The sequence below is a fragment of the Nerophis ophidion genome, linkage group LG01 (genome assembly GCF_033978795.1).
Source record: "Nerophis ophidion isolate RoL-2023_Sa linkage group LG01, RoL_Noph_v1.0, whole genome shotgun sequence".
Taxonomy (NCBI): Eukaryota; Metazoa; Chordata; class Actinopteri; order Syngnathiformes; family Syngnathidae; genus Nerophis; species Nerophis ophidion.
The window spans coordinates 92,783,704-92,799,856 of NC_084611.1; the positions used below are offsets into that span (position 1 = coordinate 92,783,704).

The 16,153-nt window shown below is 44.1% G+C and overlaps 1 protein-coding gene across 1 annotated transcript in view; it reads left to right on the forward strand.

Moving 5' to 3' along the window:
* Positions 1-5,521: 5,521 nt before the first annotated feature.
* Positions 5,522-16,153, forward strand: part of gpr83 (G protein-coupled receptor 83) — a 21,412-nt gene continuing 10,780 nt past the window's right edge. The window contains exons 1-2 of the mRNA XM_061886729.1: positions 5,522-6,076; positions 16,092-16,153. The exon at positions 16,092-16,153 is cut by the window's right edge and continues 64 nt beyond it. Coding sequence (XP_061742713.1) covers positions 5,687-6,076; positions 16,092-16,153 — 452 coding nt within the window. The 5' untranslated portion in view covers positions 5,522-5,686. The remainder of the gene's footprint in view (positions 6,077-16,091) is intronic.

Sequence of the window (16,153 nt, forward strand, 5' to 3'; positions counted from 1 at the left end):
CTGGGCAGGGTTCTTGAGGGTGCATGGGAGTTTGCCCAACCAGTCTACATGTGCTTTGTGGACTTGGAGAAGGCATTGGACCGTGTCCCTCGGGAAGTCCTGTGGGGAGTGCTCAGAGAGTATGGGGTATCGGACTGTCTTATTGTGGCGGTCCACTCCCTGTATGATCAGTGTCAGAGCTTGGTCCGCATTGCCGGCAGTAAGTCGGACACGTTTCCAGTGAGGGTTGGACTCCGCCAAGGCTGTCCTTTGTCACCCATTCTGTTCAGAACTTTTATGGACAGAATTTCTAGGCGCAGTCAAGGCGTTGAGGGGTTCTGGTTTGGTGACCGCAGGATCAGGTCTCTGCGTTTTGCAGATGATGTTTGATTGATTGATTGAAACTTTTATTAGTAGTTTGCACAGTACAGTACATATTCCGTACAATTGACCACTAAATGGTAACACCCCAATAAGTTTTTCAACTTGTTTAAGTCGGGGTCCACGTTAATCAATTCATGGTAAATCAATTCATGTGGTCCCGGTGGCTTCATCTGACCGGGATCTTCAGCTCTTACTGGATCGGTTTGCAGCCGAGTGTGAAGCGACCGGAATGAGAATCAGCACCTCCAAGTCCGAGTCCATGGTTCTCGCCCGGAAAAGGGTGGAATGCCATCTCCGGGTTGGGGAGGAGACCCTGCCCCAAGTAGAGGAGTTCAAGTACCTAGGAGTCTTGTTCACGAGTGAGGGAAGAGTGGATGGTGAGATGGACAGGCGGATCGGTGCGGTGTCTTCAGTAATGCGGACGTTGCATCGATCCGCTGTGGTGAAGAAGGAGCTAAGCCGGAAGGCAAAGCTCTCAATTTACCGGTCGATCTACGTTCCCATCCTCACCTATGGTCATGAGCTTTGGGTCATGACCGAAAGGATAAGATCACGGGTACAAGCGGCACAAATGAGTGGGTCTCTCCCTTAGAGATAGGGTGAGAAGCTCTGCCATCCGGGAGGAACTCAAAGTAAAGCCGCTGCTCCTCCACATGGAGAGGAGCCAGATGAGGTGGTTCGGGCATCCGGTCAAGATGCCACCCGAACGCCTCCCTAGGGAGGTGTTTAGGGAACGTCCGACCGGTAGGAGGCCACGGGGAAGACCCAGGACACGTTGGGCAGACCATGTCTCCCGGCTGGCCTGGGAACACCTCGGGATCTCCCGGGAAGAGATGGACAAAGTGGTTAGGGAGAGGAAAGTCTACGCTTCCGACCCGACCTCGGATAAGCGGAAGAAGATGGATGGAAGGATGTAACAAAGCTTCTGTATTTGAACTTTACTTTTAAGAGCACCTTACCTTTGTAACACGTATTGCCATATCTTAAGAACTGTGTGGAAGGTTCAAATAATTCTCACAAGAGAACCTGACAAGGATTAGACTTAGACTTAGACAAACTTTAATGATCCACAAGGGAAATTGTTCTAAAATGTATGTAGATTGTAAAAAAGAACTGGAGGTGGAAAAGTCTGAATCTTAAACAGGAACTTTAGAGAGTTTGGTACAACAGTTTTATTTACTCATAATCAGATTGTACAAAGTTGGATTGAATGGATGTGATTACGGACAATGTCTCATGAGACCAAAGATGGTGAACCCTCGTGAAAGGAATTAAAAAGAGCGCACATCAGGCTTGGTCTTCCCTTCTCGTTTATACGCTCCCTGATGGCCTGATTGTAGCATAAAAACTTATGTGACTGTCCAATGTTCAAATGTCACCCCACCAACAGAACTAGCTCTTGGTCAGGGTGACTTGACCTCTTATGTAACCCTAGAACAGAAATTTTCCACTACAAAACAAAAAGAGAAAACCACTAAGAAACCAATGTTTGGTATATGGTATTATGGAAAAAATGCACTTGTTTATCAATCAATCAATCAAAAAATAACTACATGTGCCTCGAAAGACTGCACAAATCCACCATGACATCACTGGTCTGAACCCACATCCTGGGTGACTGACTGCTAAGTGGGTACAGTTCCTGCAAATGATTCATGATAAAGTGAGAGTCCAGTCCATTGGGGGCAAGCAGGGGATTATAGGAGGTCTCAATTCAGGTCATAAAGGAGTGGTCCGCACTGCGTCATGACCTAGAACAGCTAGCAACTCCTGAGGCTGAAGAGAGAGAGGCGTATTCAGGGGTTGAAATGCATGGGTCCACGGGTCAACACATCAGGAATAAAAAAGTGTTTGCGACCAACCGGTAGGGTCCCAAAGACCCACTGGTAGATGCTTTGATGAAATGAAAAACTGCACAAGTGACTGTGGAGAGGCAGAGCCGACGGTCCGACAGAGCGGCAGGGCAAGATGGCGGCGAGGAGGCGGAGAATTCGAGCGGGTGGCGTGGCGGGGTGTGCCGGGAGCGACGCCGCAAGCGAGATCAGGTGCGTGAATCGCGTACCTGGACACAATTGACGTATCTCCTCTCAATGTATAAAAGAGGAGAAGGAGGAGAGAACGGGGCAGAAGGAGTTGGAGAGCCCGCAGCAGTGCATGAAGAGCTGAAGCGACAGAGAGCAAGACGCAGACGACGGGGGTGGCTGAAAAGCGACCAAAGAGCGAGCAGTGGAGGGGGAGCTGAAAAGCGACCTGACCGGCAGACAAGCTTGATTGAAAAATAAAGCAAGTCAAACCTGCTCAAGAATGTCCTTCCTTGATGGTCCATGGAACCCGCACTACAGCGAGAGACTGTCACAGTGATTTTTAAAGCAAAAAATAAACTAAGGCTAACATTTTCCGGAGATAGAAATCTAAAATATGACTTTCTTCTTCCTGCTTATTTTCAGACTTTTTTTTCCATCTTTTGAAATCTTATTTTGATATTATTATTGTTGTTGTTTTTTTGCAGATGAGGACATTGTGATGCTCTTCTGACAGGAGTATTTTTGCTTTATTGTGTTGGCAATACAGGGTTGTTCAAAAAGAAGGAGCCGATTTCAGGACACGTCGCGACAGTTGTCGAGCATCGCCATGGAATATTAAGTCGGCAACTATTGGAAAGCGTTATCCAAGTTATAAAGCTGCCACCGAGGTGTTGGTCTCGCCTCGTTCCTACGGCAACACTTGCATCTTTGTTTATCGTCTGAATAGAGAGTCCTCAGCGACGGGTGTTCTGCAATCTCCAGTGTGCTGCAAACAATGTCACTTGCAAGACAAAAAAATGAAACATTTTGAATGGAACATTTGTAACTTGGATGGATTTTTCCACTACTAGTCTTATTATATCAGTTCATTTTTTCTGAACAACCCTGGAGATGAGAAATGTCAAACATTAATCAAATTCCACAATGTAAACATTGGTCTGATGATTCACTTGCTTCTCAATATATAAATAATAAATGTCAGTGTCTACCTGTAGATAACAATATGTAAATAATACATTTCAGTGTTTATCTGTAAATAACAATACATCAATACTACACACGATGTAAACATATATGTATAATAAGATATATACTGTATATGTATGCATACTACATATGTATGTGTATATTTATATATATGTGTATTTTTTTTCATACACATAATGTAAACAGGCAGCACGGTGGAAGAGGGGTTAGTGCGTCTGCCTCACAATACGAAGGTCCTGAGTCGTCAGGGTTCAATCCCGGGCTTGGGATCTTTCTGTGTGGAGTTTGCAAGTTCTCCCCGTGACTGCGTGGGTTCCCTCCGGGTACTCCGGCTCCCTCCCACCTCCAAAGACATGCACCTGGGGAAGAGGCCCCTCCCGCCTCCAAAGACATGCACCTGGGGATAGGCCCCTCCCACCTCCAAAGACATGCACCTGGGGATAGGCCCCTCCCACCTCCAAAGACATGCACCTGTTCTCCCGGAATGGGAAAAGGGACGGCTCCGGACCAAGGCGTAAAGTAGGAAATTATTTATTCTATCATAAATCATAAAGAAACAGGAAAAGCAAAACAGATGCATGCCGGTCGCACGCGGAAGCTAAGGCTAAACACGCAGAAAACAAACAAGACTCATGAAGTATGGCTTGAATCAAAAGACTTGGCATAAACTAGATACAAGGCAAAAACTAACATGGACAGGTTGCATGCAGCAAACACAATGAAGGCAGAAGGAGTGATAACAAAACGTAGGCTTAAATAGAATCTCTGATGAGTAACGGGTGTGCGTACAAGGCAGGTGAAAATCAAGTAACCATGGTGACGAAACTAACTCACAGGTGCACAAGCAATAACAAAAGGAGTACAAAACTAACAGAAAACACAAAAACATGATCCGGACCATGGATCATGACAATATGGGTATATTTTTCCATACACACAATGTAAACACATATGTATATATATACTGTATATATGTATGCATTTATGTATATATATATGTATATATATATGTATATATATATATCAGTATATACATGTATTTTTTTTCCATACACATAATGAAAACATGTGTGTGTGTATATATATGTATATATTATATATATATATATATATATATATATATGTATATATATATATATATATATATATATATATATATACATATATATACATATATACAGTATATGTAATATTATACATATATATTTACATTATGTGTGTATGGGAAAAATATATACACATATATAATTATACTGTGTATATATATATATATATATATATATATATACAAACCCCGTTTCCATATGAGTTGGGAAATTGTGTTAGATGTAAATATAAACAGAATACAATGATTTGCAAATCCTTTTCAAGCCATATTCAGTTGAATATGCTACAAAGACAACAAATTTGATGTTCAAACTCATAAACTTGATTTATTTTGGCAAGTAATATTTAACTTAGAATTTCATGGCTGCAACACGTGCCAAAGTAGTTGGGAAAGGGCATGTTCACCACTGTGTTACATCACATTTTCTTTTAACAACACTCAATAAACATTTGGGAACTGAGGAAACTAATTGTCGAAGCTTTGAAAGTGGAATAGCTCGCTGAGAAATGTTGTTCTAAAACAGTTCGACAATTTGCTTACAAAGCGGTGACCCTCGCCCCATCCTTGTTTGTGAAAGACTGAGCATTTTTTTGGGAAGCTGTTTTTATAGCCAATCATGGCACCCACCTGTTCCCAAATAGCCTGCACACCTGTGGGATGTTCCAAATAAGTGTTTGATGGGCACTCCCCAACTTTATGAGTATTTATTGCCACCTTTCCCAACTTCTTTGTCATGTGTTGCTGGCATCAAATTCTAAAGTTAATGATTATTTGCAAAAAAAATAAAATAAAAAATAAAAAATTCTAGTTTGAACATGAAATATGTTGTCTTTGTAGCATATTCAACTGAATATGGCTTGAAAAGAATTTTTGCAAATCATTGTATTCCGTTTATATTTACATCTAACACAATTTCCCAACTCATATGGAAACGGGGTTTGTATATATGTGTGTGTGTGTGTGTGTGTGTGTGTGTTTTCCATACGCAAATAATGTAGTGTTGCCGTGCGGTTGTGCAAGTGTACCTAATGTTGTGTCCTGTAGGAACGCCAGCTCGGGTGCGCGCGCGGCTGAGTCTGCAGACATCAAGCGGCGGGCTGGCGGCGTCTCACACTCACAACTTGTTGCCTCCGCACCAAGAAGACGCACACACACACACACACACACGCCCGGAGGAGTCCGAAAGAGAAGTAAAGTCTGCGCCATGACTTTGGCGTGCTTGTGCGCGCTCCTCTCGCTGGTGGCGGCCGCCAGCCTCCGCCAGGTCAACGTCACCGAGGCGCAGGCGGCGTCCGCAGGCAACAGCTCGGGCAGGTGGGCCAACCGGACGTGGCTGCTGGACTTCGACGAGGGCATGTTGGAGGACTGGCGCTCCCTGGCCAGCGGCGACGGGAGGCGCGGCGAGAGGACGAGCGTGAAGGCGCTGCTGGTGGCCGCCTACTCCGTCATCATCGTCATCTCGCTCTTCGGAAACACGCTGGTGTGTCACGTCATCGTCAAGAACAAGCGCACGCAGTCGGCCACCAGCGTCTTCATCATGAACCTGGCCGTGGCCGACGTCTTCATCACGGTGCTCAACACGCCCTTCACCTTGGTGAGTGCGCACACCTGGCGCCCGACTTGGACGGACGCGCATCCTTCCTCTCGCGGGCTCACACGACACTTTTTGAACCTTCGTCTTGTGTTAGGGTCGCTTTACTTTTCAAATGCATAAAAGAAGCACATTCACCAGGGGGCTCAAACTCACTTTACCTGGGGACCACAGGACGCAGAGTCTGGGTGAGGCTGGGCCGCAAGAAAAGATTTCCCCCCAAAAAATGTTGCATACTCCTCGGCATGGAATATATTTGTATTTAGCCGACGCACGGAGAATAATCTTATTTCCGCAAAGTGTGTCGCTTTCCCTCAGCAACACGGGGGTCGGCGGAGCTGGGAAAGTACAGGGATAGCGAGCGCAAAAAAGTGACGATGTTATAGAAATATATGTGGTGTTGATCGTGTGAGGCCATGCAAATTAAACAATAATAAATAAATAAAAATAACAATTTGAATTGGTCCAGGTTATTACTGACGGACAGGGGAATTAGTGAATTATATTTATATAGCGCTTTTCTCTAGTGACTCAAAGCGCTTTACATAGTGAAACCCAATTTCTACGTTACATTTAAAGCAGTGTGGGTGGCACTGGGAGTAGGTGGGTAAAGTGCCTTGCCCAAGGACACAACGGCAGTGACTAGGATGGCGGAAGCGGGAATCGAACCTGCAACCCTCAAGTTGCTGGCACGGCCACTCTACCAACTGAGCTGTGCCGTTCATGGTGTGAGGCCATGCAAATTAAACAATAGTGAAAAAAAAATAACTATTTGAATTGGTCCAGGTTATCGGGGACTGTTATTACTGACGGACAGGTGAATTAGTGAATTATATTTATATAGCGCTTTTCTCTAGTTACTCAAAGCGCTTTACATAGTGACACCCAATATCTACGTTACATTTGAACCAGTGTGGGTGGCACTTGGAGCAGGTGGGTAAAGTGCCTTGCCCAAGAACACAACGGCAGCGACTATGATGGCGGAAGCGGGAATCGAACCTGCAACCCTCAAGTTGCTGGCACGGCCGCTCTACCAACCGAGCTGTGCCGTTCATGGTGTGAGGCCATGCAAATTAAACCATAATAAAAAAAAAAAAATAACAATTTGAATTGGTCCAGGTTATCGGGGACTGTTATTACTGACGGACAGGTGAATTAGTGAATTATATTTATATAGCGCTTTTCTCTAGTTACTCAAAGCGCTTTACATAGTGACACCCAATATCTACGTTACATTTGAACCAGTGTGGGTGGCACTTGGAGCAGGTGGGTAAAGTGCCTTGCCCAAGAACACAACGGCAGCGACTATGATGGCGGAAGCGGGAATCGAACCTGCAACCCTCAAGTTGCTGGCACGGCCGCTCTACCAACCGAGCTGTGCCGTTCATGGTGTGAGGCCATGCAAATTAAACCATAATAAAAAAAAAAAAATAACAATTTGAATTGGTCCAGGTTATCGGGGACTGTTATTACTGACGGACAGGTGAATTAGTGAATTATATTTATATAGCGCTTTTCTCTAGTGACTCAAAGCGCTTTATATAGTGAAACCCGATATTTACGTTACATTTAAACCAGTGTGGGTGGCACTTGGAGCAGGTGGGTAAAGTGTCTTGCCCAAGGACACAACGGCAATGACTAGGGTGGCGGAAGCGGGAATCGAACCTGCAACCCTCAAGTTGCTGGCACGGCCGCTCTACCAACCGAGCTGTGCCGTTCATGGTGTGAGGCCTTGCAAATTAAACCATAATAAAAAAAAAAATAACAATTTGAATTGGTCCAGGTTATCGGGGACTGTTATTACTGACGGACAGGTGAATTAGTGAATTATATTTATATAGCGCTTTTCTCTAGTGACTCAAAGCGCTTTACATAGTGAAACCCGATATTTACGTTACATTTAAACCAGTGTGGGTGGCACTTGGAGCAGGTGGGTAAAGTGTCTTGCCCAAGGACACAACGGCAATGACTAGGGTGGCGGAAGCGGGAATCGAACCTGCAACCCTCAAGTTGCTGGCACAGCCACTCTATCAACCGAGCTGTGCCGTTCATGGTGTGAGGCCATGCAAATTAAACGATAATAATAAAAAAAAATAACAATTTGAATTGGTCCAGGTTATCGGGGACTGTTATTACTGACGGACAGGTGAATTAGTGAATTATATTTATATAGCGCTTTTCTCTAGTGACTCAAAGCGCTTTACATAGTGACACCCAATATCTACGTTACATTTGAACCAGTGTGGGTGGCACTTGGAGCAGGTGGCTAAAGTGCCTTGCCCAAGGACACAACGGCAGTGACTAGGATGGCGGAAGCGGGAATCGAACCTGCAACCCTCAAGTTGCTGGCACGGCCACTCTACCAACCGAGCTGTGCCTTTCATGGTGTGAGGCCTTGCAAATTAAACCATAATAAAAAAAAAAATAACAATTTGAATTGGTCCAGGTTATCGGGGACTGTTATTACTGACGGACAGGTGAATTAGTGAATTATATTTATATAGCGCTTTTCTCTAGTGACTCAAAGCGCTTTACATAGTGAAACCCAATGTCTATGTTACATTTAAAGCAGTGTGGGTGGCACTGGGAGTAGGTGTGTAAAGTGCCATGCCCAAGGACACAACGGCAGTGACTAGGATGGTGGAAGCGGGAATCGAACCTGCAACCCTCAAGTTGCTGGCACGGCCGCTCTACCAACCGAGCTGTGCTGTTCATGGTGTGAGGCCTTGCAAATTAAACCATAATAAAAAAAAAAATAACAATTTGAATTGGTCCAGGTTATCGGGGACTGTTATTACTGACGGACAGGTGAATTAGTGAATTATATTTATATAGCGCTTTTCTCTAGTGACTCAAAGCGCTTTACATAGTGAAACCCAATGTCTACGTTACATTTAAACCAGTGTGGGTGGCACTTGGAGCAGGTGGGTAAAGTGTCTTGCCCAAGGACACAACAGCAGTAACTAGGATGGCCCAAGCGGGAATCGAACCTGTAACCCTCAAGTTGCTGGCACGGCCACTCTACCAACCGAGCTGTGCCGTTCATGGTGTGAGGCAATGCAAATTAAACCATAATAATAAAAAAAAATAACAATTTGAATTGGTCCAGGTTATCAGGGACTGTTATTACTGACGGACAGGTGAATTAGTGAATTATATTTCTATAGCGCTTTTCTCTAGTTACTCAAAGCGCTTTACATAGTGACACCCAATATCTAAGTTACATTTGAACCAGTGTGGGTGGCACTTGGAGCAGGTGGGTAAAGTGTCTTGCCCAAGGACACAACAGCAGTAACTAGGATGGCCCAAGCGGGAATCGAACCTGTAACCCTCAAGTTGCTGGCCCGGCCACTCTACCAACCGAGCTGTGCCGTTCATGGTGTGAGGCAATGCAAATTAAACGATAATAATAAAAAAAAAATAACAATTTGAATTGGTCCAGGTTATCGGGGACTGTTATTACTGACGGACAGGTGAATTAGTGAATTATATTTATATAGCGCTTTTCTCTAGTGACTCAAAGCGCTTTACATAGTGAAACCCGATATTTACGTTACATTTAAACCAGTGTGGGTGGCACTTGGAGCAGGTGGGTAAAGTGCCTTGCCCAAGGACACAACGGCAGTGACTAGGATGGTGGAAGCGGGAATCGAACCTGCAACCCTCAAGTTGCTGGCACGGCCGCTCTACCAACCGAGCTGTGCCGTTCATGGTGTGAGGCCATGCAAATTAAACGATAATAATAAAAAAAAATAACAATTTGAATTGGTCCAGGTTATCGGGGACTGTTATTACTGACGGACAGGTGAATTAGTAAATTATATTTCTATAGCGCTTTTCTCTAGTGACTCAAAGCGCTTTACATAGTGAAACCCAATGTGTATGTTACATTTAAAGCAGTGTGGGTGGCACTGGGAGCAGGTGGGTAAAGTGCCTTGCCCAAGAACACAACGGCAGTGACTAGGATGGTGGAAGCGGGAATCGAACCTGCAACCCTCAAGTTGCTGGCACGGCCGCTCTACCAACCGAGCTGTGCCGTTCATGGTGTGAGGCCTTGCAAATTAAACCATAATAAAAAAAAAAATAACAATTTGAATTGGTCCAGGTTATCGGGGACTGTTATTACTGACGGACAGGTGAATTAGTGAATTATATTTATATAGCGCTTTTCTCTAGTGACTCAAAGCGCTTTACATAGTGAAACCCAGTATCTAAGTTACATTTAAACTAGTGTGGGTGGCACTTCGAGCAGGTGGGTAAAGTGCCTTGCCCAAGGACACAACGCCAGTGACTATGATGGCGGAAGCAGGAATCGAACCTGCAACCCTCAAGTTGCTGGCAAGGCCACTCCATCAACCGAGCTATGCCGCGTGTCGCGCTGTGACTGCAGCCGGGCACGTAAGAAAACCCTCCTCTCCATGGCAACGTCTCTGTCGCTTTCACTCACGTGCCGCTTTTCCACCAACGCAGAGGTAGGCAACCCAGAATGTTGAAAGAGCCATTTTGCAGTCAAATAACACAACGCTGTCAAGCGCCATTCGTATAAAACTGGCAAACTTTCATATTAAAGTGGGGGCCGCAAAATAACGTCTCGAGACGTGTGTGTGAGACCCCTGACATAAATGTATTTGTTTGCATCAAGGCTTTTTTGACATTGTCAGAAACCACTATTTCAACAACTCTTTTTTTTTTTCAACTAAATTATAAAATGCTCTGGTTGAAATGATGACTTTGGTGTTTTAAGGGTCAGTTTAGACCCAGTTATAAAAATAAGATAATCAGCAATAATTAGAGCCAAAACTGAACACACTGAAAGCCAGCTTCTCTACCAACCATGTGAGCTTTAGGAGATTCTCATTTTACCTTCTTATCCAGTACAAAAACAAATAAAGACGAGCATCTCCAAACATTCAGTATAAAATTATTAAAATGAAAATATAAATAAAAACAATTTTGTTTAAGAGATGTGTTCTAGTTCCCCTCAATAATAGTCAGGTACCACCACAACCTTTTATTTATTTATACGATTCTCCTGAGGTTCATTTTACCATTTTTTAAATTGAAATCGAGGGGTGTAATGACAAAAAAAGGCCGATGACCCACACCAAAAATATTAAAACCAATATTTTCATGGATAAAGAAGCCTAACAAGGTAACCAAGAGATAAGAAACAAATTGATTGATAGATAATTATTTTAAGTGTATTTTACAGCTGATTTAAGATATGGGTCAAAACCGAGCCATTAACATATGAGATAGTAACAGAAAGCGAACGTTAAAGCACTTTTTTTCCCCTCCAATTTCCTAATAATTCACATATTGCAACTTTATTGATCTTTAAAGGGGACTTTTTAATAGGGGTGTCTAGAAAAAAATAATATCATAAGAAAGACAATTCCCTGCTATTTGAGAATTAAAAAAACATGAAAGAACATGGAGCAGACTGAAGAGTTAAAGCAGGGGTGTCCAAAGGTGGTGGGGGTGGGGTGTAGCGGGGGCGATGACCAAGAAGAACGCGGAGTTGGAATATAATTACAACACTTTATGTGAATATTTATATACATATTTATATAATATGTAACTAAAAGCTCCATTCACAGACAGAGTCCCATTGCTTTTATGAGCGGTTGAGCGAGTCAAAGGCCAAAAAAAAGAAAGAAAAAAATATATATATATACATATTTTTTTTTTTGTGGCGGCCGTAATTCTTTAGTAGCGGGCCGCCACAAATAAATGAATGTGTGGGAAACCCTGATACATGTTTTGTTTACTTCTAACACAATAATCTCGAGATCTACTGCAGATCTATCCGTCAATTATAAGTTTTATTGTTGTTTATGTTTTTTTTTTTTGTTCAAATTTAAAACAAAAACGTGTGGCAAACACTAAATATGCAACATTTTCCACCAAAAATATCTCAAAGTGGAATATTGAATGTAACGTAATTGGAGCCCTGAATATGTCAATAATTCATAATGACATTGTTGTTGTTTTTTAAAGAAAGAAACAGCCTGCATGGCAGCTTTGTCTTATTACAGTAAACATAGCAACATTTCCTATTTAAAATTCACCTCTTTGCTCTTTAACACCGCTTTTTATGTTTTGTATTTTTTAATCGTATTTTTAGAATGGGCCGTGGGGCCTATCTCAGCTGCATTTGGGCGGAAGGCGGGGTACACCCCGGACAAGTCACCACCTCCTGGCAGGGCTAACACAGATAGACAGACAACATTCACACTCACATTCACACACTGGGAACCATTTAGTGTTGCCAATCAACCTATCCCCAGGTGCATGTCTTTGGAGGTGGGAGGGGCCTATCCCCAGGTGCATGTCTTTGGAGGTGGGAGGGGCCTATCCCCAGGTGCATGTCTTTGGAGGTGGGAGGGGCCTATCCCCAGGTGCATGTCTTTGGAGGTGGGAGGGGCCTATCCCCAGGTGCATGTCTTTGGAGGTGGGAGGAGCCTATCCCCAGGTGCATGTCTTTGGAGGTGGGAGGGGCCTATCCCCAGGAAATAAATAAATAAAAAAGTGTGTGCATGCGTGTATGCGTATACGTACAGTAAGTACATAAATATGTATGTGTATATACAAACCCCGTTTCCATATGAGTTGGGAAATGGTGTTAGATGTAAATATAAACAGAATACAATGATTTGGAAATCCTTTTCAAGCCATATTCAGTTGAATATGCTACAAAGACAACATATTTGACGTTCAAACTCATAAACTTTATTTTTTTTTTGTGCAAATAATCATTAACTTTAGAATTTGATGCCAGCAACACATGACAAAGAAGTTGGGAAAGGTGGCAATAACTACTGATCAAGTTGAGGAATGCTCATCAAACACTTATTTGGAACATCCCACAGGTGTGCAGGCTAATTGGGAACAGGTGGGTGCCATGATTGGCTATAAAAGCAGCTTCCCGAAAAATTTTTCAGTCTTTCACAAGAAAGGATGGGGCGAGGTACACCCCTTTGTCCACAACTGCGTGAGCAAATAGTCAAACAGTTTAAGAACAACCTTTCTCAAAGTGCAATTGCAAGAAATTTAGGGATTTCAACATCTACGCTCCATAATATCATCCAAAGGTTCAGAGAATCTGGAGAAATCACTCCACGTAAGCGGCATGGCCGGAAACCAACAGTGAATGACCGTGACCTTCCATCCTTCAGACGGTACTGTATAAACAACCCACATCAATCTCAAAAGGATATCACCACATGGGCTCAGGAACACTTCAGAAAACCACTCTCACTAAATACAGTTGGTCGCTACATCTGTAAGTGGAACTTAAAGCTCTACTATGCAAAGTGATTGCCATTTATCAACAACATCCAGAAACGCCGCCGGCTTCTCTGGGCCCGAGATCATCTAAGATGGACTGATGCAAAGTGGAAAAGTGTTCTGTGGTCTGACGAGTCCACATTTCAAATTGTTTTTGGAAATATTCGACATCGTATCATCCGGACCAAAGGGGAAGCGAACCATCCAGACTGTTATCGACGCAAAGTATAAAAGCCAGCATGTGTGATGGTATGGGGGTGTATTAGTGCCCAAGGCATGGGTAACTTACACATCTGTGAAGGCACCATTAATGCTGAAAGGTACATACAGCTTTTGGAACAACATATGCTGCCATCCAAGCGCCGTCTTTTTCATGGACGCCCCTGCTTATTTCATCAAGACAATACCAAGCCACATTCAGCACGTGTTACAACAGCGTGGCTTCATGAAAAAAAGAGTGCGGGTACTTTCCTGGCCCGCCTGCAGTCCAGACCTGTCTCCCATGGAAAATGTGTGGTGCATTATGAAGCGTAAAATAGGACAGCGGAGACCCCGGACTGTTGAAGGACTGAAGCTCTACATAAAACAAGAATGGGAAAGAATTCCACTTTCAAAGCTTCAACAATTAGTTTCCTCAGTTCCCAAACGTTTATTGAGTGTTGTTAAAAGAAAAGGTGATGTAACACAGTGGTGAACATGCCCTTTCCCAACTACTTTGTCACGTGTCGCAGCCATGAAATTCTAAGTTAATTTCTATTTGCCATAAAAATTAAGTTTATGAGTTTGAACATCAAATATGTTGTCTTTGTAGCATATTCAACTGAATATGGCTTGAAAAGGATTGGTAAATCATTGTATTCCGTTTTTTTCAAGAAGGTTGGTGACCTCTGCTCTATTCAATCAGCCTCCATTGTGCATCCATCTTTTGTCATGAGGCGGTTTCAGTTGATTATGTTGTTGTCTACTTTTTCCACATTTTTAAGATTTTTGGGCAGTGTTCGGAAAGGCGTCGCTACATAACAACGGGATAACTAATCGGCGATGCTGTTAAATATTCTTACATGTTTGACAACTCCGACGGACAGGTGAATTAGTGAATTATATTTATATAGCGCTTTTCTCTAGTGACTCAAAGCGCTTTACATAGTGAAACCCAATATCTAAGTTACATTCAAACCAGTGAGGGTGGCACTGGGAGCAGTTGGGTAAAGTGTCTTGCCCAAGGACACAACGGCAGTGACTAGGATGGCGGAAGAGGGAATCGAACCTGTAACCCTCAAATTGCTGGCACGGCCACGTTACCAACCGAGCTAAACCGCTAAGCCCCAGTAGACACAATACGTGATTATTGTCATTGTCTTTTTGATCATGTCTTGTTTGGCTATGTTCTGTTGACCTTTGCACTCTGTCAGTTCCTGTTTTTTCACTCCCTGTTCAGTCACCTTGACTAGCAATCAGTTCACCTGTCCTCACGACTCACGCACTTGTTATTCAATCACCACAACACTATTTAAGCCTGTCATTTTCTGTTGGACGGCTGGCGTCATTCTGTCACGCTGGGGGGGTCGCAGCCAACTGCGGGGCGGTCTTGGCGGTGGGTCGCCAGACCAGGTGCCCCTGAATCCACCGAGGCATAGTCTGGTGGCGGCGACGCGTAGAGCGCCCCCCGCAGCAAGCAGCAACCCCCCAAGCGTGACAGAATGACGCCAGCCGTCCAACAGAAAATCCATCCATCTATCCATCATCTTCTGCTTATCCGAGGTCGGGTCGCGGGGGCAACAGCCTAAGCAGGGAAACCCAGACTTCCCTCTCCCCAGCCACTTCGTCTAGCTCTTCCCGGGGGATCCCGAGGCGTTCCCAGGCCAGCCGGGAGACATAGTCTTCCCAACGTGTCCTGGGTCTTCCCCGTGGCCTCCTACCGGTTGGACGTGTCCTAAACACCTCCCTAGGGAGGCGTTCGGGTGGCATCCTGACCAGATGCCCGAACCACCTCATCTGGCTCCTCTCCATGTGGAGGAGCAGCGGCTTTACTTTGAGTTCCTCCCGGATGGCAGAGCTTCTCACCCTATCTCTAAGGGAGAGACCCAAACTCATTTCGGCCGTTTGTACCCGTGATCTTGTCCTTTCGGTCATAACCCAAAGCTCATGACCATAGGTGAGGATAGGAACGTAGATCGACCGGTAAATTGAGAGCTTTGCCTTCCGGCTCAGCTCCTTCTTCACCACAACGGATCGATACAACGTCCGCATTACTGAAGACGCCGCACCGATCTGCCTGTCGATCTCACCATCCACTCTTCCCTCACTCGTGAACAAGACTCCTAGGTACTTGAACTCCTCCACTTGGGGCAGACCCCCAACAGAAAATGACAGGCTTAAATAGTGATGTGGTGATTGAAAACAGGTGCGTGTGTTTGACCCTGAGCTGGGGGTAATGCTAAGCATGCGCTAATTATTTTGCGAAACGAGTTTGACTCGGCAGTAATTCTAGTCAGGTGCATACTATATACCCGGCGGCAATTTAAAGAAATATGGTATCAACGAGAAATTGTTTTTTATGCAAAGTAACTTGTAACTATACTTAGTTACTGTTGAAAAGTGTTTTCAGAACCACTGTACTTATTTCTATGAATGTAGGTCCACATTCCATGTGAAGACTTTACTGGATGAGCACTGAGTGTGTTTCCATCATTGAAGATCGATCCCATGTGCTTGTTGTGTGCGGCAGGTCCGCTTCGTGCACAGCACCTGGGTGTTTGGCAGGACCATGTGTCACGTCAGTCGCTTCGT